Here is a 26,418-nt window from a genome sequence, read left to right as displayed (position 1 = left end):
TAAAATTACATATTTTTAAAATGTGATGCTCCTCTTTCCCTTTTACAAAAATGTTTATGGTTACCTAATACTATTTTGAAAAATTAAATTTCCTAACTATGCTAACTAACTGTAACATTACATTTCAGATCAATAAATTTTTCCCTAAACATGTATATTCTTTTTCCTATTTTACACAAAAGTTCATATTTTCCCTATACTAAACTGGTATTTTATAACCTATTACTAGTTCACGTACTTTCACGTCGTGTCTTTTCGTCCTTTTTCCCGTTCACTAATTCACTTCATCAAAACAGTGTCCACAGTGAATGAAATTGATCCTAACTTTTAAATAGTCTTTTAGTGCCTATAAGCCGTAACTAATCTAATTGTAATAAAATCTCGACTTTAATACTTCCTAAGCTAAGCTAAATATTACCTAAACTTCTATTAAATGGTATATAAAAAAGAATTTAACGTTACTTTACTATTTCATCTTATTATTTCAGTCTTATTTTGATTTATTTATATACGCCTTACTAGCTTTAAAATATTGTACCTATAATAAAAATGTAATCTCTCTAAAAACTTCTAATATGTCTCTAAAAACTTCTAGTAACTCTCTTGTACCTATAATAAATATTTAATCTCTGTTGCTGAATGTCTAAAAATTTCACTTTTTGTGTCCCTTTGCTTACTATCTACTAACACTATTGTAAGATATTGTCTATCCTTAATTCAAACACTTCCATTTTCCGCGAAAATTTAACCTGAATTCATTATATACATTTAAAATTTATAAGTTATTTAATTTACGTTACTTTAGAGAAAAAAATTTACAACTTTAATTCTTAAACACAATTCAATGATTAGCTACTTATTTGATTAGTATATTATTCTTAATTCTGCTTGTTTATTTTGACATTTCTTACAAATTTTATGTCTCTTCTTTCATTTTTCCCACATTTTTTAATAAAATTCTCTTTTTTCCTTTCTTTTCTTCTTGTCTGGTACTACAACTATATAATTCATTTTTCTTCGTATAATAGCACTTCTACAGTGTACATAATTCATCTTCATATACATATTTCATATAACAATCATATATCATTTATCTCATATATCATTTCATATAACATCATAATCATCACTTCATATACTAGCTCCGATACCTTCGTTTTACCTTAATAAAAGAGGTTTCACTCGGATGTCTTAGTTCTCCGCCAATATTAACCCGAATTTTCGCCCTCATCTGTACGCACCATAGAGGTGGTATAGTTAACTCAAAACACGAAATAGGTATTTTATGCGGTTCAAATTCTTCTAAAAATATCACAACCTCAATCCCTTGCTTTGAGGCCGTTGTTTATTCACGAATAATCATGAATAAAATAGGTACTCTCAAAACACAGAGTGGGTCTCTAATAAGCTTTCAAGCTTCTATAAATCATTAGTACCTTCCTAATTTGACAAGAGCAGTGGGTTTCTTATTGTCACAAGTTGCCTCATAATATTTAGCTTATAATATTGTTAGTTCTTCTTCTAATCTATATAGTTCTTCTCCAAATTCCTTATCTCGACTCATCAGGTCGGTTCGTTAAAAATATATCTCTTGCTTATAGCAATGTTTATCTTAAGCTCTTATATCAACGTATGTCATCACTAATCATTATTCATTAAAAAAAATATCATTTATCACTCAAAAAATATTAATTCAGGTTCATATCATACAAAATGTAACACAAAATCGATAAAAATGTATCTAAAAGATCAATAACAAAAACAACTGCTAATAAAATTCAATAAAAATTCAAAAATAGCATATGCAAAAGTTAGATAAAAATATTCAAAATCAGTTCATATCTCAAAATTCGATAGAAATTTTTGAAAAAAAATTCGAGATTCCATAAAATATTCAAAAATAACCGTACTAAAAATCGAAATCGGATAGAGATTTTTCAAATAAATTCAATAAAGATTCAAAATTCAATAAAAATTCAGTAATAGCATATATAATAAACTTTGATAAAAATATTCTCAAAAATCACTTCATGTTTCAAAATTCATAGATATTCTTAAAAAAAAATCGATACTTCATAAATTATTCAAAAATCAGAAAAGATAAATATTTAATGTTCAATAATAATATAAAAACGAGGGAAGCATTTTTAATAAAGATAGACATTCTTACTTACATTTTATTTCCACTTTTTCTTTACACTGTCGCTCACTGGGTTGATCGTCTTCCTGGGTAATGGTTTAACTCCCATTTTCGTCGTCGGTATTTCCACGCTGGCGCCACCATCTCTGCTCCTTTCAGAAGACCTCCTCTAGTCTGCAGGATCAGCCATGTATTAAATAGGTGTGTTGTTACTGCCTTCTAGGTCGTAATTAATTAAAACTCTCTTAGTTCAAATACATTATATTATTTACTTTTAACTCCGTCTACAATTAACCATAACAATGGGTTTACATATCACAGTAACGACCTACCGTCACATTGCTCAATTACTAATTACTATAAATAATTATAACGATAAAGATGATCCGTATCATCGGGCGTTCACTTATATACATGATGAACTCCCGCAACCTCACGCTCGGCCTTGGTCAAGGGCGAACGATGAATGATATATGTTTTTCTTTGAATAACACATCTTTTGTACAGGGTGATATTATAATACCACAACCTGTAAGTTTCACCGGTTCAAAGTGCTTATTTTTGAATGGGTTCTAGTTGAAATTTCTTGAACTAGTCACTAATAACGAGTGTATGCAAATTTTGAACCGCCATATGTTAACCAGTTTTTGTCTTAGCGAAAAAGAAAATAATACCAAAATATTTATAAGAGCAAAACATACATTTCTTAAACATGAAACCATGTTTTTTAAATAAGAACTTTGAACCGGCCAAACTTACAGATAACATAAACAATACAAATGTATATGAAGTAAACGGTAAAGCGCTAATGATTTATTTATTTTGCTAAATAGGGGGAGATTTTCACGATTATTTGTTACCAAGAAAAAGGGGCTAACTTTATTTAGAGCAGAACTCGCTTAGTTTTGATGCTAGAAACTTTTATAAAAAATAATATAAAGCTCTTTTTATGCTTGGTTCCTGGTTGCATCAACAAATCTTAAGTTCCAACTTAGACCAGCTCAGCTTATACCTTAATGGTGGGGCCACACTAGCGTCTATAATATACCTTTAGCAGAACCTCAATCCAAATACCGTCAATTATCGCATTATTTGCATTGGAAATATGTCAAATAATGCGATAATTAACAGCATTAGGTGCTAGTGTGGCCCCAGCATAAGTATTTACATTTATATTTAAGCTTAAGCAGAGCCTATTTTACTTAAAATCACTTAAAATCATATAGCTAAAAATCTCCAGGGGTGGCACGCTGCGTTGCCGACAAAGGGGTGGGGCAGGGGTAAATACAAAAAATATAAGGGGTTTTTGGCGACATTCGTGGTTGAGAGAGTACACCAAAATTTGGGAATAAGTAGACCATGACATAACTAAGGAAAATCCTCCGAAAAGCCGAAAACCCGAGGTGGGGGACGAGGGTAGTTATAAGGGGTAAAAGTCGCCGTATTTAATTTTTTTGTGACGCTCATGATCGAGATAGTGTACCAAAATTTGGGAATAAGTAGGTCATGAGGTAACTAAGTACAATCTTCAGGGGTGGAACGCTGCGTGGCCGATAAAAGGGTGGGGTTAGGTGTGAATATAAAAAATATAAGGGGTTTTTTGCGACGTTCTAGATTGAGATAGTGCACCAAATTTGGGAATAAGTAGTCCATGACTTAGCTAAGTAAAATACCAGAATTGGGGATAAGGGTAGTTTTAAGGGGTCAAAGTCGCAGTGTGTATTATTTTTTTTGTGACCCGGCACAACATTTGTCCACACGCAGCGTTCCGCCCCTGGAGATTTTACTTAGTTACGTCATGACCAACTTACTCCCAAATTTTGGTGCACTATCTCCATCATGAGCGCCACAAAAAAAAATTATAAAAACCGCGACTTTTACCCCTTATAACTACCCTCGTCCGCCACTCTGGTTTCCGCCTCTGGGGATATTACTTAGTTATGTCAGGGTCTACTTATTCCCAAATTTTGGTGCACTATCTCAATCACGAACGTCGCAAAAAACCCCTTACATTTTTTTATATTCACCCCTGCCCCACCCCTTTGTCGGCCACGCAGCGTTCCACTTCTGGAGATTTTACTTAGTTACGTCATAAACTACTTCTTCCCAAATTTTGGTGCACTATATTAATCATGAGCGTCACAAAAAAATAATAAAAAACGGGATTTTGACCCCTTATAACTACCTTCCTCTCCCACTCTGGTTTCCGGCTCTGGGGATTTAACTTATCTATGTCATGGTCTACTTATACCCAAATTTTGGTGCACTATCTCAATCACGAACGTCGCAAGAAACCCCTTATATTTTTTATATTTACCCTTACCCCACCCCTTTACCGCTAGAGATTTTACTTAGGTACGTCATGACCTACTTATTCCCAAATTTTGTTGCACTATCTCGATCATGAGCGTCATAAAAAAATAATAAAAACCGCGACTTTGACCTCTTATAACCACCCTCGGCCCCCACTTTGGTTTCCGGCCGTTGGTGAAAGTCATATACACAACTAATTTAACATATCCCCGTATAGTTTTTCCATATTACTTACCACGCACAAAATCCGCTTCCAGCTCTTAGACTAATGTATTTGCGAATAAAAATTTTTATTCTTAAAAAAAAACATGTTTTAGGCGGTTTTTCGCAAATAACTCAAAAAGTACCTAAGTATTTAATCGAATAAAATATTCCTTGCAAAAATGTAGCTTATAATAATTACACTTTTATAAAAAAGAACTTTTTTATAATAAAACGTTTTTATTATTTATAGGAGAGAATATAAAATAATTTGACGATATAAAATGCTTAAAATTCCAAAAATTACACTATAATAAAAAAGTACTTTTTATAATAACACGGTTTTGTTATATATAGGACACAATATGTTTCGAAAGAATAAAATATGAATTTTTGGTAGGTGTATTAACTGTTAAAATTATAATTCCAAAAATTACACTAGTATAAAAAAGTACTTTTTATAATACCAACGTTGTTTAAAATGGTATATATAATATTTATATATAATAATTAACTTATAAAATACGAATTTTAAGTATATCAACTTTTAATTATTTTTTTAAAAAAATTAAAGAAAGATACGCAACCGCCGTGTTCGATCTAGGGAACTCTCGGTCTGCAGTGTAATGCCACTGACCCACCACCAATTTGTAGATATCGATTTATTAATGTACTTTAAAATATACCCTATTTCACGAACATACGCCTGTTTTGGATTACTTCGACAACGAATATTTTACTGTGCAAAATAAGAAGAACGACAGTAAATTGCAAATTACATTGTTGTTTATTGGAATAATTATTAGCGCCATTTACTTTCGTACTTCTTATGTTGCACAGTAAAATATTCGTTGTCGAAATAATCCAAAACAGGCGTATGTTCGTGGAATGGCCCATATCATTGCATTAGCCATATTTTTAAAATAGTTTGAAATAAAAAAATCGATTTATCCATTCAGGATGATTGATTAGTGGGGAAAAGCTCCGTAGATCCGTTATAGTAATATATAGCAATAAAAGGTAATAACAAAAATTTTAGCCAACTTTGATTACAGATTGATAATCAGTAATCGTAAATTATCAGTTTTAGACAATTCAGTCATGGCTTACCTAAAATTTGGAAAGATTTAGACCCGTGATTAATAATTTGCTCTGAAAAATGAAAATATCTCAAAAACTAATAAATTTAGACGTAGGGAATATTATATATATATATATATATATATATATATATATATATATATATATATAAATTAAAGTAAGGTATTAGTACTTTTCGATAGTGATATAAAATACCGTACAGTTCCATTTAAAATTACTGAGAAAGTAATTTACTTGCGTTTTGACTCATCCTGTATTCAATATAAAGAAAATCAGGAATATCAATTATTTATGAAAATTTTGACAATAAGTAAAAAATATGGCATCAATAAACCATTGCCGTTGTGCTTATTTTTATTTATACAGAGAGTTGAACTTGTTACGATTTTTATATAAAATTTGTTATAACTTTGTAAATACTCTGTATAACAGACAACAAATATATGGTGTCCCATTTAAAAATACAAAAGTTTGATCTGCCACTATGTTATCGAGCACCCTGTAAAATTCTAACTAATTTTGTAATGTGAAGCTCAAAGTTGGCTACAATTTTTGTTATTACCTTTTATCGCTATCCATTACTATAACGGATCTACGGAGCTTTACCCTACTAATCAATCACCCTGCATAATAGCAGTTAAATATTGCATTGTTAGCTAGTTCAAAGCTATTCTGAAAATTTCAGGTACCTACGTAGCCTAGAACTATTTTTAAAATGGATTACAAATTTGCGGAGTCCGTGACACCGACCAAGCCAAGTATATACATAAAAACGTTTTAAAAAATGTCGATCGACCCAGTAAAAGCAAAGTTGTAGCTCATGAAAAATTGTTATTATTCGTCAAATTCCAAATCGAATATTTCAACGTGAAATAGCCAAAAAATAAAGCACTTTTCGTGGAAAACTCATTAAAACTTTTTTAAACTGTTTAAAAAAGATTTATTTTTATTTTTTTATAAAAGTTTCTAGTGCCAAAACTAATCAAGTTGCGCTCAAAATAAAGTTCACCCGTTTTTTGTGAAAAAACGTGAAAATCTCCAAATATTTAGCACCCTAAATGAAACTAATCATTGCCGCTATGCAAATAACTTAACTTTTTATATATATGACCTGTAAGTTTCACCGGTTCAAAGTGCTTATTTTTGAATGGGTTCTAGTTGAAATTTCTTGAACTAGTCACTAATAACGAGTGTATGCAAATTTTGAACCGCCATATGTTAACCAGTTTTTGTCTTAGCGAAAAAGAAAATAATACCAAAATATTTATAAAAGCAAAACATACATTTCTTAAACATGAAACCATGTTTTTTAAATAAGAACTTTGAACCGGCCAAACTTACAGATAACATAAACAATACAAATGTATATGAAGTAAACGGTAAAGCGCTAATGATTTATTTATTTTGCTAAATAGGGGGAGATTTTCACGATTATTTGTTACCAAGAAAAAGGGGCTAACTTTATTTAGAGCAGAACTCGCTTAGTTTTGATGCTAGAAACTTTTATAAAAAATAATATAAAGCTCTTTTTATGCTTGGTTCCTGGTTGCATCAACAAATCTTAAGTTCCAACTTAGACCAGCTCAGCTTATACCTTAATGGTGGGGCCACACTAGCGTCTATAATATACCTTTAGCAGAACCTCAATCCAAATACCGTCAATTATCGCATTATTTGCATTGGAAATATGTCAAATAATGCGATAATTAACAGCATTAGGTGCTAGTGTGGCCCCAGCATAAGGATTTACATTTATATTTAAGCTTAAGCAGAGCCTATTTTACTTAAATGCAGGCCCGAGGCACTACGTACACAATTTTCGGGCCCCTAAATATAATTTAATAATAATAATAACTTTTTTAAATGTATTAGTTATAAGTCCACATTTTAATTAATTATTTTAGTACCAAATATTGTTTCAATGGCCATGGCAGCTGAGACACGTAAATTTCATTAAAAAATTATTTAATGAAAATATAGTTTTCCATTCGGTTGCATACAGAAAGAGTTTTATGTATGTGTCGTAGTTTCTTAGATAATCGGCTTTTTAGCTAAGAAACCAGCCACTTAGCTAAGAAGCGCTTCTTAGGCCGCTATTATATTAGGCAACTGGTGACGCCACCAAGTTGCTCCACCAGTGACTCATGACGTCACGGGGCATTTAAGTAAATGAGACCTATTAGACTACGGCAACTGGTTGCGCCACCAGAAATTCTTGTCGATCTGGTGGCCGAACCAGTCCACCAGTCCGGTAACCGGGTCTGGTGGCGCCACCAAGCCGGGGCATTATGTTATATGGACCCTATTAGACTGAGCAACTGGTGTCGGCCACCACTAGTTCATTTGTGTTGTAATCGAGTGCTTCGTATTTCTTTTCTATTAACTTCTATATTTTCTATTAACAAGCGTATATTTTTCTAAAACTTTTTTTGTTGATTTATAAATATGCTATATTAAAAATTTCTTCTCGCAGATTTAGCCGTTAATTGTTTATTCACTGTTTAAACAATAAAAGCTCTTTTTATATTTTACAAATATCGGTGAATTCATCACTTTACCTTGAATAAAAATGTTTCTATTTTGTTTTTGATTATGCTGAATCCGAATGTGACGTTAATTGGAAAATTTTAAAAAAATTGAGCTTTTATATATAGGTACAGTATGTCTGCGTAACTTGGAACCATATGGGAAACTTTTTTATTATCAATTTTACGAAAAAAAAAATTCTTTATAAAATGCTCTGCATAGTCTATGTTATACGAGGTATGTCAAAAAAATTGTATGTAAAGTAACTTTAGATTTCACAACATCGAAAATTGTTATTATGAAAAGTTGTTAAGAATTAAAAAAACTATGTTTTGGGACGCATTAATTTTATTACATCATTATAATTGAAAAAAAAATGCATTTTTTTTAAATTACGGATACCCAACATCATTTTATTGCAAATATCTCTAAGTATTTTATTATTAATTTTACGAAAAAAGTTATTTTTTACAAAAAGCTTTATATGGTCTAAAATCTAAGGTGCAATCATAATATATAAACTTTTATCAATTCTATACGAGGTATGTTAAAAAATATGAATTTCGTCCAAGAGTAAAGTACCTTTACAGTTCACAATATTTTAATTAGAAGAATGTAATTTCATATTCAAAGATAGCTTTTAATTCCGAACAACTTTTTATAAAACATTTTTCGATATTGTTTAATATAAGGATACTTTACTCTTGAGCGAAATTCATCTTTTTGACATACCTCGTATAAAATTCACAAAATTTGAATCTGATGGTTGCATCTTATATTTTATACTACTAAGAGCATTTTATGAGGAATAACTTTTTTCGTAAAATTGATAACAAACAAGTTTCCAATTGCATTTGATTATTTTTCCAATTCCAATTCATTTTATTATTTTTGCTGGTGGCTATTCTCGGCCACCAGTTGCCCGTGCTCACAATTTGGTGGGCCCACTAGTTGCGCCACTAGTTGCGCCACCAGTTACCTAGACTAATAGAGCCCTTAGACTAATGAAATTCAATGTCTCCGCCCTCTTCTCTATAAAGCTGACAAAAAGAGCTTTATAGAGAAATTTAGAACGTTTTAGTCTATAAAGCTAAAATCTTCAGTCACTTAGACTAGTATCGTATACTTGCCCCGCCTCTTCTCTATAAAGCTGAAACCGGAGCAGTGTTATAGAAGTTTTGCGAAACATGTGTCTTAAAATTTGAAATTGTCAGTCTCTTAGGTATAAAAACAAACTAATATTTTTTTTTCATATTTGAATTTTATTATCCTAATAAATTAGTGTTACAAAATACATAACTTCGACACCTGCTGATATGAAAAACCATTGTAACTCACTTTTGCTTAATTTACAGGAGAGCGATTTCCACAAAATTTTATTTTTTACTGCGCCAGTTTTTAAATTTTTTGTAGGTTTTCCAAGTCTTCAATTAATTAGTCGACTCTCCTCCAATCTGTTTATGTACTTTTTCATTTTTTTCTATATTCTATTGCCATTGTATTTTATTATAAAATCTTCTTCTTCTTTTTCTTCTTCCTATTTTATAAATAGGCTCATGCCTGTTTTACTTCGGTTTTTAGCCTCAATTGACGTTGTCTGGCCATCTTTTCCTCGGTTGTCCCAATGCTCTTCCATTTGGCGATTTCTCTCTTGATATTCGTACTATTCTATTTTCAGTCATTCTCTCTATATGTTGATTCCATTCTATTTTTCTTCTTTTGGTCCTCACGTTTATTTCCTCTATACTACATGTTGCTCGTATTTCCTCACTTCTTACTTTGTCTTTTAGAGTTTGGTTTGTTATTTTTCAACACATTTATTTCGCCGTATCTGCTCTTGTTTCCGCTGTGTACGTCATTATTGGTCTTATTGTTATTGTACGAATAGCACATTATTAAACGAGACAATTAATAAAAAAACAAACAAAAAAATAAAAAATAAAAAATAAAAAATGAATAACCATTTTCAATTTCGTTGCAAAACGAAAATACAGCCGAAAAAAACAAACAATTACCAACAATAAACAAATTATTCCTTCAATAGCTCTGGTTGGACATATGTTGGAGAATAGAGAACATAAATGATTTTTTGCAATTTAAAATTTGGATTCGTGACAAAAGCATTTTATTTAATTGATATAAACCAAAATTTTAATTGAACACTATGATATATTCCCCTTAAGTAAAATAGATAATATATATAAATGCCACAAAAAATAGTTTCACAACGATGAAAAGTACTCAATCCACATAAAATAATTCTATTTATCAAGAATACAGTACCAGGTTCTATGATGACGTCAGCTACAGCACCTGCCTTTCCAGCTTCATTCTTAGCTACGCACAAATATCTACCGGCGTCTTGCAATTGGGTACTGTTGAAGCTAACGTATCCGTCTTTAGTGAAAACTGAATTGGGCATGTCACGTCCTAAAGACGACCAGGAGATTTCGATGGGTTGATCGCCAGTGGCATTGCAGTTGATAAAATGATACTCGCCTGGATGAGCTTCTAGTCTATAAGAAGTCAAGCTGATCCTTGGAGGGACTATAACAAAGAAGTCAGAATTAACACAATTTAATTATCAAGAACGTATAGATTCATGATGTAATTAAATTAATTTTAAATATGCTGCAGATTTAACAAAGTGTACTTTGATAACATTATGTTCCTTTTCATATTCATTTATTCCAGGATTTGGATTAACTAGCCAATTTTCCTTGAATCTGTTTGTGTACTTTTCCCTTTTGTTCTATATTCATCTTCAAGTCTTCATTTCAAGTTTTTCACTTTTGTTATTTCTTTGCATTATGACACGGTTTTCACATCCATATAAGCAGATGCAGCTATTATGTTTTATTATAAAGTTTTATTATTATAAACTTAATCGGAAAATCCCAGTAGCTAGCTGTATACTATAGTTAAAAAACTAATAGAGAAGTAAAAACTTCAATTTGTATATTGAAATAACAATTTTGATTTAAACATTTTAAAAGGTGTCGTCCAAATGGATTAAAGCATAACGTTTTAGTGCTCAGTGCATTCCGTTAAGTACATGAAACTAACACACTAATGTTAGTGGTAACATCAAAATATATGGTTTACATATTACATTTGTAGTAAATAATGTGACCTTTGATCCATAAAAATTATTCAATTTTAATACTAATATAACAATATCGTATGGCAGTTTTGCCGGGAAGATCCTTTCGGACAGTTCCGGCGCCATTTACATCTTTAACCCTGTTTCAAGTAACTAGTACCGATGTATACTACCCCAGGGGGACCGACGGCTTTACGAGCTCTCCGAGGCACGGTGAGACGGCTCGTGTCATTATTGGAAATGAAAATGGTTTGTCTTTGGCAGGGCTTGAACCCACGTGCACTGGCGTATGAGGCCAGCGAATATGCCGTTACTCCACGGCCGTTCAATTTTAATACTAAAAGAGCAACATGGTTCCTTGCTCGACTGAAACACGTGGTTTTTGCCAGTTCAAAAGACTTTATCAGTTAATGATAAAGTAATTATCTTCTTCTTCTTCTTCTCGTTGTCCTTATGCCATATGAGAGGGTCGGACTTTGGTATCACCTATCCATCTTTTACCCATTTCCCCATTACCCATTTCTGTCAACACATTGTTGTGTTTGTCCTTTACTCCTCTGAGTTCTTTTCTTTTCTTTCCTCTTAGACTCCTTACTTAATTCCAAAAGCATCTGTTGTTGTATCTGTAATTTTGGTTTAGTGATTCACCGAACTTCTTCCAATTCCCTTTTTTCCATTTCTTACCCTTTCACTATGTTTCTGTGTTTTCGGTGTTCTTTTTATCTTGTTCCTCTCTTGTACTATTGTATTTTTTCCATGCCCTTTTCTTTTTCCTAACTTCTTCCTGTATATCTGCATTCCACCATTCCGTCTTTTGGTTTAATTTTCCCACTGTTAGATTGCCGCATATCTCTTCCGCCTTCTTCATTATTACTTCTTTAAATTTTTCTCATTTTTCCTCCATATCCATTTCTATTTTCTTTCTGTCCTCCATTTTAAATTCCTTATCAGTTTCTTCTTAATATCTCCTTTTTTTGTTCATCTTTTAGCTTTCTTATTGCTATTCTGCTGTATTCTATGTGTTCTTGTTGTACCGGTTTTCGCCATGTCGTCTCTGCCATTAGCAGTCGGTGATGAGTTACGATCTCTGCTCTCTGTTCTGTCCAGACTTGTTTTATATTTTGTTTCATTTCTTGCGTGTAGACTACGTAATCTATTATGATTTTTGAATCTCTGCCTTTTGGTACACATGTATATTTATCTTGTAGTACTTGCTGTGTAAACGAGTTTCCTATTAATAGGTCGTTTGTCTGGCAGAATCTAATCACTTTAATTCCATTCCTGTTTAGTATCTCTTCACCATGTCTTCCCATTCACCCAAGTCCTTTGTTTTCATCTTTCCCTATCCTTACGTTCCAATCTCCCATTAATACTATTCTTTCACATTTTTCTCTTATCTCATCTGGATTATTCTGTAGTTCATTGTAGAAATCTTCCATTCTTTCTTCTTCCGTTCCTTCTGTTGGTGCATATATTTGCACTATGTATCATTCCTCTTTCATTTCTATTTTTATATACATTATTCTCAAGGATCTAGGTTTGAAATCTGATATTCTTTTTTCTATTGTATCTGTGACTACTATGCCTACTCCTTCTTTCGCTCGAAGTTCTTTGCTTACCCCGGAGTAATACATCGTGTAATTTTCTAATATTATTTCTTTTCCTCTTTCACATTTCTAGATAGATAGATCTTTATTTAAATAGAAAAAACCTAATATACATACAATACAAAAAAAAAGAAAGTACACTATAAATTTTTGATATGTTGTTTAAGCAATATTTTGAAATTATTGAGTCTAGCACATTTTTTTAGAGCTGCAGGTAACTGATTAAACTTAAGGAAGCTTTTAAAAAAGAGCGAATTCATCGTACTTTTATACATTACATAGTTGTAGGTATATATATATACATATATATATATATATATATATATATATATATATATATATATATATATATATATATATATGTCATCTAAACCTCCGGTATTATAAGAATGAATATTTTTGTTAAAAGAAATGAATTCTTGAAAATATTCAGGTGATAAGCCATTTACTATTTTGAAGACCAAAATCATGGTGAAATAAAACAATCTATTTTCAACAGAGAACCAGTTTGAAACATTTAACATCGTCTTAATTGGGATACGACGATTTGTTTTAAGAATTATTCTCATTCCACGGTTTTGTAATTTTTGTAGCATGTTAAGTTTATTAAGATTAAATAAATATAAGATTGATGAGCAATAGTCAAAATGAGGTTGAATAATTGTGTTATATACTGTAATTTTTGACTCCATTGACAAATTTTGAGATATTCTGCTCAGAAAGTATAGTTTCTTTGATATTTTTTTATGAACATACTCGAAATGACTGTCAAAATTCAGAATATTGTCAAGTTGGAATCCCAAATATTTAGCTGTTGTAACCACTTCAATTTTTTCATTATTAATATTTAAATTTATGTTCTCAGAATCGAGCAAGCTATATTTATATTTAGTAGTGAAAACCATTGCCTTTGTTTTTTAACATTCAACTTAAATTTATTAATTATCAAGTATTTGTTAACCATATCTAAAATAGTATTAATTTTTTGAATGGCTATATCAAAATTTTCATCACTACAACAGATTAGGGTATCATCGGCAAAAAGGTTAATAAACTCACAATTTACAAAAATATCGATATCGTTAATGTACAGAATAAATAAAAGAGGGCCTAGTACACTGCCTTGAGGAATGCCTGTATTACTATCCATTTCAGATGATAATTGGTTTTAAAACGTACTTTCTGTTTGCGATATTCTAAATAATTTTCTAACCATGCAATTACTGCACCTCCTATACCAGGGGTGGGCAAAAGGCGGCCCGCGGGCCGGATCCGGCCCTTTTGCTTATTTTATCCGTCCCGTTGAAAAATCCCGCAAGCTTTTTTTTTAAGAGGATAGGCGCAATGGATTAATTTTTTTCGAATCCTGAGAAAATTATACTGCCGATGGCCGAAAGTCCCTGAGAACTTCTACAATGCTTATTTTAGTAAGTCGCAGGGGTAAACAAAAAAGAAAAAAAAATTACTGTGATTTTTTAACTTCAAATATATCATTCCAAAGAAACATTTTGTTTATTCTAAGGGACTTTTGGCCCTCGGAAATAATGTGATCTTTCATTCTGCGTTTCAATTTTTTTTTAAATATTTATTAGTTTTCTCACGATTCGAAAAAAAAGGAATGCATTTAAAAAGCATTGGTCCGAAATTTTGCGCCTACGCTCTTAATCTCTTTTATGCGATTTTGTTGAAATCAACAGTATTAGTGTTCGTAGTGTTAATATAAATAATGAATCTCTATCTTCTGCTTTTCTTAAAAGCGTCTGTGTGTTTAACCCGCGAGTAGCCGCGCCGTTAGATAGAATCTCACATTTTATCCTTTTTCGCGATAACGATGAAAAATTTTGCAATTTTGAAAAAATTTCGTAAGTGCCTCGAGGAAGGGTGTATGTAATAATACGTAGGAATGCGTAGGTATTTTTTTGTGGAATTTATGGCTTCGGGGAGAGCCAATTAGCTTTAATAATTGTTAGAAATAATATTTCTAACATAGCAAGTAAATAAAAATACTATAAAATAAAAATTTGTTGTAAATTCGTATTGTGAGATGAAATCTAACACGCGACTGTTCACGTTACAGAAGTGAGGGCGACTACTCCCGGGTTAACCCGGTCCAGGCACGAATATTTTTCGACCAGGGTATTTGTCGTCTACCAGGACCCTTTTTCTTCGATTTCACCCTTCATAATCAGCTGATGCAACAACTTACAACAACGTACTTATCATTTATTAGCACTTCTCCCATTAATGATGGTCAAAGTTCTCTGTTCCTCTTCCATTCTGTGCAACACCATTTCGTACGTAGTATGATCGGTCCATGGTATTTTCAAAATTCTCCTAAAAATACACATCTCAAAAGCTTCCAGCTTTCTTAGTAAGTGAGCATTAACAATCCAACAAAGAAGAAGAGAGTGGACATAACATTTTTATTATCATTCTGGGTTTTTTATAGGGTGAGTTCTTATAGGTTGCATTCGCCAGGGTGAACGTTCCTTTCCGACATTGTCTTCTGAATGCCACCCAGCCAGGATTGTTTCGGCTTTCCTCTCTTCCTTCTTTCCTTGGCGTTCATTTTAAAAAATTTTTTGGCAGCCTGTCGTCGTCTATTTTTTCTACATGACCATTAGATCAGCTGACACCTTTGAATTTCGACTATGATGGTTGACTTGGCCTAACATTTTACCATCCGATATCATATTTGCAGATTGAATCTTTGGTTGCTCAGAAATTTCCTCATCTTCAAAAAGGCTGCTTTTGAATTTCTGAATTTCATTTTTTAGTATTATTAACAGTCAAATTTATTTGTCCAAATGCTTTAGAATGGTACGTATAGTATTTATGTCAAAAAACTTTCTTGGGCGGAGAAAAACCTCCACCAAAAACATTAGCGTGTGCGCAGCGTACATACTAGGTCTCCGGCCCGGGAGACATTTTGAAAATTTCATTTTGGCCCGCGCTTAAAAGTATTTGCCCACCCCTGTCCTATACCATACTGTTTAAGTTTTGATATCAATATTGTCCTGTCGATGGTCTCAAAAGCTCTTTTTAAATCTAGAAATACACCGACTACGTACTTATTTTTATCTAAATTACTCTTTATGTGACATAATGTAACTTGTAATGCTGATTCACAAGAGAATTGTGTACGAAATCCTGATTGATTTTATTAATTAAAATTTTATTTTTTGTTACATGTTCCAATAATTGTTCATAAACAGCAATTTCTAACAGTTTTTCTATAGGAGGCAAAGTATTGATTGGTCTAAATTCTTCAGCTTTTGTAGTATTGGGTATTTTTTGTATAGGGGTGATAGTACTTATTTTTAATACTTCAGGAATTTTACCCGTAGCAAGAGATGTATTAATTAAATTTAACATAACGTGCCCAATGGTTTCAAAAACTTCCTTTACCATTCTGCAGTTTAACGTTTCGTGTAGTGAGAATTTATTATCCAAATTGCCAACAATTTTTCTCAAATCATGTATTGAAAGCTCTTCAAATTTATCAAAATTTAAAAATAGATTATTATTTATATTACACCATGTTTCAGAATTCTCAATACTTTGAACAATACTTTCAATGCTTTCAACAAAATACTCATTGAAACTGCTACTAGCTATTTCTACATTGTTTGTTAACCGTTTTGGGCCTATAGCAGTTTCAAAGATTACAGAGTTTGGCATCTCTCGGCTATTACCATCGATTACATTTTTTTCATTTTTTTTTTCATTGTTTCGCTAATACCACTTTTTTGCATTTTAAATTCTTCCATTTCTTGCACTAATTCGCATTCCTTTCCTCTAAAGGATCGTTTAAACACAGCGATAAATCAAACAACTTATCAAGGTCAATCGAGTTGTTGCAACTTATCATTGTGTGTAAACGGTGCATCGCACAACTTATCAAAGTTGGAGTTGGGTTGAAGGTGGTATCGCATTGAATCGCAGCGTCTAAACAGCGTTTCAACTTGTCATCACAACTAGTTGCTGTGACTTGTCGTTGTGTTTAAACGACGCTTAAGGGATGTTAAATTCCATGTACCAATTTTCAAGTTGTTATTTTCATTTATTCTAGTTTTTGCGTCTTATTATTGTTTTAATTCCACGTCAATCATGTTAGCTGTTTTTTCAGTGTCCTTTTTTTGTCCATTTTCTTGTTGATTATACTTTCCTTCTGTATGTTTTTCTTTATCCAAATTCCATTCCGTTGTCTTTGCGTTGTCGTCATCCTCTTTACTATCTGTCGTTTGTTGTTTCCTTAGTTTTTTGGAACATATTTCTCAATTTTCTCGTTTACTCTATTCCATCTCCACTCCTCCCCATTTATTGTAACTTTATTAAATCCTATTTTAACTTCTTTTCTCTTTTGTTTTTCGTCTTTAGCAAGTTCTCGAAGCTGTTTGTGCATTTTCCTCTCTTGTTTCGCCATATCATTGTTTAGGAAGATTTGTTGATTTCTTAGGTTCTTTAGTTTATATTTGTTTTCCATGACTGTTTGCTTGTCTTCGCCATTATATAATTGGATGAGATAGTGGGATTCTCCTATTTTTATTACAGTTCTGACGTTTATATCTAGCTGTAGATTGGTTTGAAAAAAGTTCTCCACGGCTATTTTGAAATCTGCTTGATTTCTTGTATCAATATTCAGGCCGCTTAGAACACTATTATTTTTCCTTTTTTCTTTATCGATCCATTCCATATTCTGTTCTATTTGTGTTAATTCTGCTTTTATATCTTAATTTTCATTTCTGAGTTCCTCGTTCTTTTCTTTTAAATTTTTCATTTTCATTGCATTATGATTATTGGTCTTCTCTTAATTTCATCTCATACTGCAGTTGGCTGCAGTACTGCATACAATACTGCAGCTGATATAAGCATGCTCACCTGGATAGGCTACTAATTTGGTCGAATTCAAGGTGATCCTTGGAGGTTGAAGGGACTATCAAAAGAAGGTAGAATTAACACAATGTGATTATAAATAACGTGTAAATTCAGAAAATGTATTTGATTTTAAAGCTGTAGCTTAAAGAAAGTGTAACTTGATAATAGTATTTTTTTCCTCGTTCATTCATTTCAGATTTTGGATTACATAGCAAGTCATTCTGTTTGTACAATTTTTTCTTCTTTTCTGTATTCTTTTGTTCGTTTTATTATTTTCAAGTCGTCATTTCAAATATTTTACTCTTGTTATCTGCGTTATTACCTGGCTTTCAAATTCATATGAACAGCTATGGAAATTGTATTTAATTATAAAGTTTTATCAGTATATTGTTTTTTACTATTGATCAAGAATACAGTACCAACCTTTAACGATGAGATCAACTTCAGCACTTGAATTACCAGCTGGATTGGTAGCCATGCAAACATATGTACCAGCATGTTCCAATTGGATATCGTTGAAGCTAATGTATCCGTCTTTATTGGTAACTGAAGTGGGCATGTCACTTCCAAAAGACCTCCAGGAGATTTTGATGGGTTCATAACCAGTGGCGCTGCAGTTGATATAAGCATGCTCACCTGGATAGACTACTAATTTAGTCGAATTCAAGGAGATCCTTGGAGGGACTATACAAAGAAGGTAGAATTAAAACAATGTAATTATAAACAACCTGAAAATTCAGATAATGTGTTAAATTTTAAATGAGCTGTAGCTTCAAAAAAAGTGTAATTTGGATAATAGTATTTTTTTCTTCCCTTGTCCATTCATTTCAAGTTTTGGATTAGATAGTTAGTCATTCTGTTTATATAATACTAACCTTTAACGATGAGATCAACTTTAGCACTTGAATTACCAGCTGGATTGGTAGCCACGCAAACATATGTACCGGCATGTTCCAATTGGATATCGTTGAAGCTAATGTATCCGTCTTTATTGGTAACTGAAGTGGGCATGTCACTTCCAAAAAACCTCCAGGATATTTTGATGGGTTGATCACCAGTGGCGCTGCAGTTGATATAAGCTTGCTCACCTGGATAGACTACTAATTTAGTCGAATTCAAGGAGATCCTCGGAGGGACTATAAAAAGAAGGCAGAGTTAACACAATATGATTATAGACAACGTGTAAATTAAGATAATGTGTTTAATTTTAAATGACCTGTAGCTTAAAAAAGTGTAAATTGATATTATTTTTCTTTCCTTGTTCAATCATTTCAGATTTTGGACAACACAGTTAGTCATTCTGTTTGTATACTTTTTTCTTCTCTTCTGTATTATTCTGTTCATTTTCAAATCGTCATGTCAAATATTTCACTCTTGTTTTCTGCGCTATTACCTGGCTTTCACATCTATATGAGCAGATATGACCACAATACTCAATCCATTTTTGCCTTTTTGTGAGTTTGAATAGGCGTTTGGCGCAAGCATCCATTTTTTTGAATTCTATTAAATTTTCCCTATTTGGAATTTGCTAATACTTGATAAAAGCTATTTTTCTTTGATAAGCAGCGTTTTTACATGTTTCATTCCACCAAGGCTTCGGGCAGTGATTACGGTGCTTAGTCCGACCTGAAACTTTTCTTGGGGTGGCGATTTCTGCAACTTTATTAATCACAGAAAGTAATTCTTCATAATTTTGAGCTATATCTCTGTATTCAAAATTAGCTACATCTAGATTCCAGTTTGCATTTTTTAACTGCAATGTGTTGTGCTCCGAGGGTCCAGCTAAGTGATGATCATTTTCAACATCGAGTGTAATCAATATGGGTAGGTGATTTGATCCATGTGGGTCCTCTATTGTGGTCCATGTAAAAAATTGTGTAATATCGTGAGAGCACAGGGTTAAGTCGATTGAGCTCTTACTACTTAAAGGAACTAATGTTGGAGATCCGCTATTTAGAAAAACAAGATTATATTGGTTTACTGCATCAGATAAAATATTCGTATATGTGTCATTAAATTCGCAACCCCAGGAAACATGGTGGGCATTAAAATCAACTGCTATTAGAAAAGGTTTTGGTACATTAGCAAAAAATTCATTCCACTCTTGCAGAGTTATTTTCTTTCTTGGTTCAATATGTAATGAAACTATATGAATGGTTTTTTTATTGGGTAACAGCTTAATTGCAATACATTTATGAGAAAAATTGACTTTAGTATTTATTATTATTTCTTTATAGTAAATGTTTGCTCTAATTAATATGGCTATCCCTCCATATCCGTCTGGACGGTCTTTACGACTAATATTGTAATTTTTAAAATTGTAATACTTCCCTCTTTGAACCAAGTTTCAGATAACACTGCAAGAGCAGCATCATACTCGTGAAGAAGGAATTCCAAGTTTTCTTTATTTGAAACTGCAGATCGGCACTTCCATTGAATTATATTTATTATTTGTGTTATATTTGTGTTATGTGTTTTCTAAGTCTAAATTTAATTGTTTACTAATTATATATTCTAGTTCCGTTTTGGAAATATTATAATTATTGGTTCTTCCAATTGTTGAGATGTTTGCCACCAAATCTAAGATAATTTTGATATTTTCTGAACTTAGTTCCGAATGATGAGTTGAAAAATCTGACATGTTTAAATTTATAACATAACTAGAGTTGGCTGGCTATAATACTAGAATCTGGACCTAGGTTGAGAAATAATCTGTCGGTGGGTTATTTCTACTGGATCTGGACTACTTGGTATATGCCTTTTAACTGGCGTCTGTAACGAAACAGTTGACTGTTTGCTATAAACTTTATTTTGTCTTTGTGTATGGTATGAAGAGCATTCTCCGAAGAAATTGAAGGTTAAAGGAAGTTGAGTCGAGTTTGAAGGTAGAAGCTCAATACGGGTTGGTTGTGGAATGGAAATATTCTGAAAGGCCATGCTTTGGTTTGGAATGTTGTTACTATTGGTTGAACGATTGGCAGTAATATGAGTTTCTACGAATTTGTTTATTAGCATCATGATAAATCATATTGGTTGATGACATAGTTTCTTTTATTAATTTTTGTCGGTGAAATTCCGGGCAATCTTTCAAATTAGTGGTGAAATGATCTCCCATGCAACTAAAACAGTTTGGTGTTATTTCTTCTTCCGTGCACTCTTTCGAGTTATGGTCTGTGTTACATTTATAGCATCTGGGTCGAGATTTACATTGGTTTCCGAGGTGTCCATAACGCAAATAATTAAAACAAAGTAGTACTTTTTGTTTGTATGACTCTACCTCTTTTATAACTTTATTAATAATGATATATTTAGGTAATATTTGTGTTTTGAAACTAACAACACATGATTTAGTTGGCACAAACTCTGTCATTTCATCTTTTGTAACCTTACGATTTATTCACTTAACATTTAAAACTTCCAATGGTAAATGGTGATCATATGATTTAATTTTATTTTTAAGGCAATCTTCAGAAAATTCCGTCTCAATGTCTCTTATTACACCCTGTCTGACAATAATAAATTTGGGAACATAAATATGTAAATTGTTATCAATAAATACATTATCGTTTTTGTTGCTGACAAGGGCGGTTCCAGGGAGGGGGCCATGGCCCCCTCCGAGAATTTAAAAAATAGGAGTTTAAATATTTGTAGTTTTAAACACATACTTATATATGCACAAAACAGGGGATACAGCTGTCTTCTGAACTATAATTGAACAAAAGCAGTAACGGAAGCTTTAAGAATGACAGGATGTTTTGTAAATTAAAATGCTGATAATTTTACAAAGTGACATTTGTTAAAACGACTTTGGCAGCCATCAATCGTATCAATTTACATATTCTGTACACACAAAGAATAAAAAAGAAATTTAGCGTTACTTGGGTCACCAGCACTTAGAACAAAGGAGTTCGTTGGTACTTTTGAACATTAAAAAAGGGATTGTTTTGCAAATACCTATTCCGTTTTATTTTTCTAATAAAAAATATTGTTTCAATAAAGGGATGACAGCCAAAAGCCTTGTCACGAAACCTTTAACATTTTTCGCCACACTCATGGGACGGAACCATACAAAACCATGAAGTTATCGCAACCCGCAAAAGATTATCGCATTAAGCAGATAGACTCTCAGAGGTCTAGACAGATACAAGAAAATAGAGAAAAACTACGACCAATAGTAGACTCTATAGTGTTCTTAGGTCGACAAATTATTCCTCTAAGAGGCCATCGTAATGATGGCCGTCTGCTTCTGGAAGAAGATGCTGGACCTAGCAATGAGTGAATTGTTAAGGTTTCAAATAGCATCACGAGATAAGACTCTTAAACAACATGTATCCACAGAATCTTCCCGAGCAACATACATTAGTAACACTAATCAAAGTCAATTGATAACATGTTGTGGTGAATAAATGATTGAATAAATAATGAATCAGATTCAAATTGCAAATTTTTACCTTATCATATTTGACGAAACGGCCGACGTATCCTACGTGGAACAGCTTTTTCTAAATTTGAGATACATACACAATAACAATATTCGTGAAAACTGTCAAGTTCATTGACGATTATGAGAAGATAAAAATACCTAATTAGTGCAAATCAAGAATGAGTGTAGGAATCGGTACTGACTTTAATAATATGTACTTTAAAAACGATAAGTTTTGAGTGTCTTTATGGCACTCAATAGTCTGTGAAAAGTGCCTTTAAACTCACCATTGTAGCCCAAATTTTTAAAAATTACCACCAAACCCCCAGATCACCCTCCAAAAAAGTGCATGGCCCCTCCCGAAAATCGGTCCTGGATCCGCCCTTGGTTGCTGATATGGTAATAAGCGTTTTTGGATCTTTATTTTAATGCGAATTCTATTGCGACCTATTGAATCGAAACTCAAAATCTTATTGTCTAGTTCTGGATAGTTTGATACAATTATATCCCCGACTCTTAAAGCGTTTAGTCTACCTGTAAAATGTGTTTGGTTATTTTCCACATAAACATGATAGGGTCCCTGATCATCTGGGCCATACTTAAATACCTGTTTCTGCTTTTCAGGTTGGGATTGAGATGAATTGCCGTCTTTCAAAAGATCAGATTGCTCGTTAATTGAATTTGGTGTACTTACATTATGATTTTGATGTGTATTTAGTATGGATGAATCCCACACTTGCATGTTAATATCTTGAAGATCGTCTGGAGGAGGATCGGGTGGTTTTACTTCAAGAACTTTACTCATTTTATATTATTTAACACTATCACTATCACTCAATATATTTACAGAAGTAGTTTAATGAGTTTTAATATGTTCAACCAGAAATAAAAAATCGAATGTCAAAACAGAACACAAAAGAGGCCAATTATTGCCGAAAAGAAACCAAAGGCTGGTCAACCCATAGAACCCTGACTTCTTTTTAGTAATGCCTTCAAAAACTAACAAAAACTAACTGATTTAAATTTAATTTAAGTTATAACGGTTCGAAAGTCGTTATATTTTTGCTCCATCCTTTTTACTAAATCCGTTTCAGAAATTGTGTTTATTTGTCACGTGGAAATGTGTGATTATTTTTCATTTCTCATGAATCTGTATTATTACGTAATTAATTCTTGATTCTCATGCGTATTCGTATCTCTGTTTTTATCTAAAGTTGAATTTTTGCCGTCAAAGAAATGAGACTCGTAAATCTTTTTGCTAATGTATTTTTGGCGTCGAAAATATGATGCTTTGGACTGATTGGTTTACATAGTACATACCGTTGCAGATGAGGGGCTCTGAGTGTGTTTATATAATCCAACAAGTTTACATGTGTAATTTTGCGAACGTTGCAAAAAAGCCTGGGAGAATTTGAGCTGAGACATAAATCATCAGAATTTCGTAGATTGAATCCTATTTGACGGAGAATGAGTTATTACCTTTGAAGGCGTAGTTGAAGTTTGCTTAAACCTTTTCTATTCGTTTTGAGATAAGAGTGGAAATTGGCGAATTTTTTTGATTGGTAAAACCGGTAGCAGGATAGAAGAATGGGAAGATGGAGTGAGTTTTGGGTGTTAGAGGAGTTGGAAGTATAATCGAGATAAGTTCTAAGTAGTCGAGAGGAGCGATCAGTTCTAGAGAGCTAGAATAAGCAGTTTGTGCCTTTCCGTCAGCAGGCTTTGCCTTGTTGACGGAGAAAATTGTTGAAAATAGTTCAATGGAGAAAATTAGTTGTTTGTATTTAGTACAGTTTCTTTGAGTTTTTGTTCCAGAGCCGAAGTAGGCTTAAGTGGCTGCTGTGGTCATGGAGAGTCCAAATTCTCGACCGTATTTTATGTTCCTAGTGATGGATTAAACACATCCATTAGTTTTCTTTTTTCAAAAAGTTCTTCGATCCTTTCAATTAAGTTTAATTAATAACAATAATGATAATATAGTATACCAGTGTTACATACAATAAACGAACAATGAAATTTCATCTCTAATATAATTAATACCTGTACTTTGTAAAATTAAGTGTCGTTATGTGCGTGACAAAAAAATGTGTCGTAACATCAGGACAATGTTTAACACCGTAACTGCCGCATGGATGGACTATGGATAAAGAACACATCAAGGTACTTGCGCTATTTTTTTTATTGTTGAACTCCTACGTTTTCTCACGGATTGATGAAACTTTATTTTTTTTTTATAACAACCTTGCTGAATTTTTATTTGTTTCAATAAAGTAAGAAGTATGTTTAATTATTAGATTTTCTTTACCAATCTCTATCCTTATAAAGTAATCACAAATGAAAGTAGCCTACGGTAAGTACAGATATTTCAAATAACCGGCATCTTAGTTTAATATTTTTTTTTAGTAAACATATATGATATTTTATATTTTCTTTTTTTAATTATGGCGCCCCCCGAGCAATTGAGTGTCAATTTTATTTAACATCTATTAAGAATCCACACCCCTAGGTCTCTGAAGACTTAGAGCTTCCGAGGTATATCAAAAGTTAAGTAGCACAAAGTATATTTTTATATTTTGTTAAATTTGTCATAATACATATTTTTTGCCTTTGTTGTCCATAGGCGTGCCACATTAAAATGTCGCCCACCGTGTTTGGGGCATACTTAGTGTCACAAAGTTAAAATAAGGTTTTTTAGCAAAAAGTACAAAATTGACAACTAATCAATTTTTGATTTTTTGACCTTCTGTTGAAGCTAATGTATCCGTCTTTAGTGGTAACAGAAGTGGGCATGTCACTTCCAAAAAACGTCCAGGAGATTTTGATGGGTTGGTCACCAGTGGCGCTGCAGTTGATATAAGCATGTTCACCTGGATAGACTACTAATTTAGTCGAATTTAAGGTGATTCTTGGAGGGACTATAAAAAGATGGCAGAATTAACACAATGTGATTATAAACAACGTGTAAATTCAGATAATGTGTTTAATTTTAAATGAGCTGTAGCTTCGAAAAAGTGTAAATTAATAATAGTAATTTTTTTCCTCATTCTTTCATTTTAGGTTTTGGATTACAGAGGCAGTTATTCTGTTTGTGTACTTTCTTCTTTTTGAAATTATACTTTTTTAGGCGCGATTGGGAGTAAATGTAAATGAGCGCGAATTCATCAAAAATTGTTAGTGCTACGCCCAAATACGTTATACGTTCGCTCTGATTGGGACTTCCAATGACATGTCAAAAATAATTCAATATGGCGGCTGTGGTTAAAGAATGTATTGTTGTCATTTTTAAGTTTCCTGGGTACGATGTATATAGGAACGACCTCACAAGAAGATCATGAGGAACGGCCATCCTAGTCAAGAAGGGAATTAAACACAAGATTCACGACCCCACCACTGGTAAACATGGAGGCAACAACAATACAAGTGAAAATGAGGCAAGGCGCAGTCAGAATTACATCAGCCTACGTAAGACCGCAAGACCCATTAATGGACGATGTTCTAGATGCGTGCCTAAACATCGCCGAAACATCGATAATAATAGGAGACCTAAATGCGAGATCCCCCAACTGGAACGATAGAGCTACGAACAGAAACGGACGACTACTACATAGCTATATAGAAAATAACGAAGACACAGTGGCAATGAGCCCAGAAGAACCAACACATTTCCCAGGAAATGGACTTCCACCCACATTGACATCGTTGTGGCTAAAAACCTAGGACTACAAGCAGAACTAATCACCCTAAACGAAGGAACAACAGACCACAACCCCATTCTACTAGAACAAGGAACATGGGAAGAAACAAACCCGCCGAAAAGAATAAAAAAGAAAATAAAGTGGACAAATTATAAAAGATTAGTGAGTGAAGGAATAAATATAGTGCCAGTTATAAATAACCCACAACAAATAGAAGAAAAAGTCCTAGAGCTAGAAAACATCATCCAAGAAGCAATTAGAAACAGCACAGCAGATGAAGAAGTCGAGATCCACACGGGAAGGTTCAAAAACATACCACAAGAAGTACAAGACTTGATAAGGGAAAAAACAGAGCGAAGCAAATAGCCAGAAGAACAAGAAACCGAGTAGACAAAACCTGAGCAAACATTAAACAGAAAGGTCAAAACGGCTCT

The 26,418-nt window shown here is 32.7% G+C and overlaps 1 protein-coding gene across 3 annotated transcripts in view; it reads right to left on the bottom strand.

Annotated features, from left to right (window-relative positions):
• Positions 1-26,418, bottom strand: part of LOC114341322 (hemicentin-2) — a 162,116-nt gene that overhangs the window by 71,152 nt on the left and 64,546 nt on the right. The window contains exons 4-6 of one of the 3 annotated variants that reach the window (XM_028292114.2): positions 18,745-19,005; positions 18,293-18,553; positions 10,565-10,828 (exon numbers count right to left, since the gene is read on the bottom strand). In XM_028292114.2, the coding sequence (XP_028147915.2) occupies positions 10,565-10,828; positions 18,293-18,553; positions 18,745-19,005 (786 nt within the window). The remainder of the gene's footprint in view (positions 1-10,564; positions 10,829-18,292; positions 18,554-18,744; positions 19,006-26,418) is intronic. The other 2 variants (XM_050662110.1, XM_050662109.1) reach the window with 2 other exon arrangements.

Source organism: Diabrotica virgifera, chromosome 9 (genome assembly GCF_917563875.1).
Source record: "Diabrotica virgifera virgifera chromosome 9, PGI_DIABVI_V3a".
NCBI classification, from domain to species: Eukaryota; Metazoa; Arthropoda; class Insecta; order Coleoptera; family Chrysomelidae; genus Diabrotica; species Diabrotica virgifera.
The sequence above is the reverse complement of the archived record's forward strand: the minus strand, read 5'-3'. Positions and strand labels throughout refer to the sequence as shown.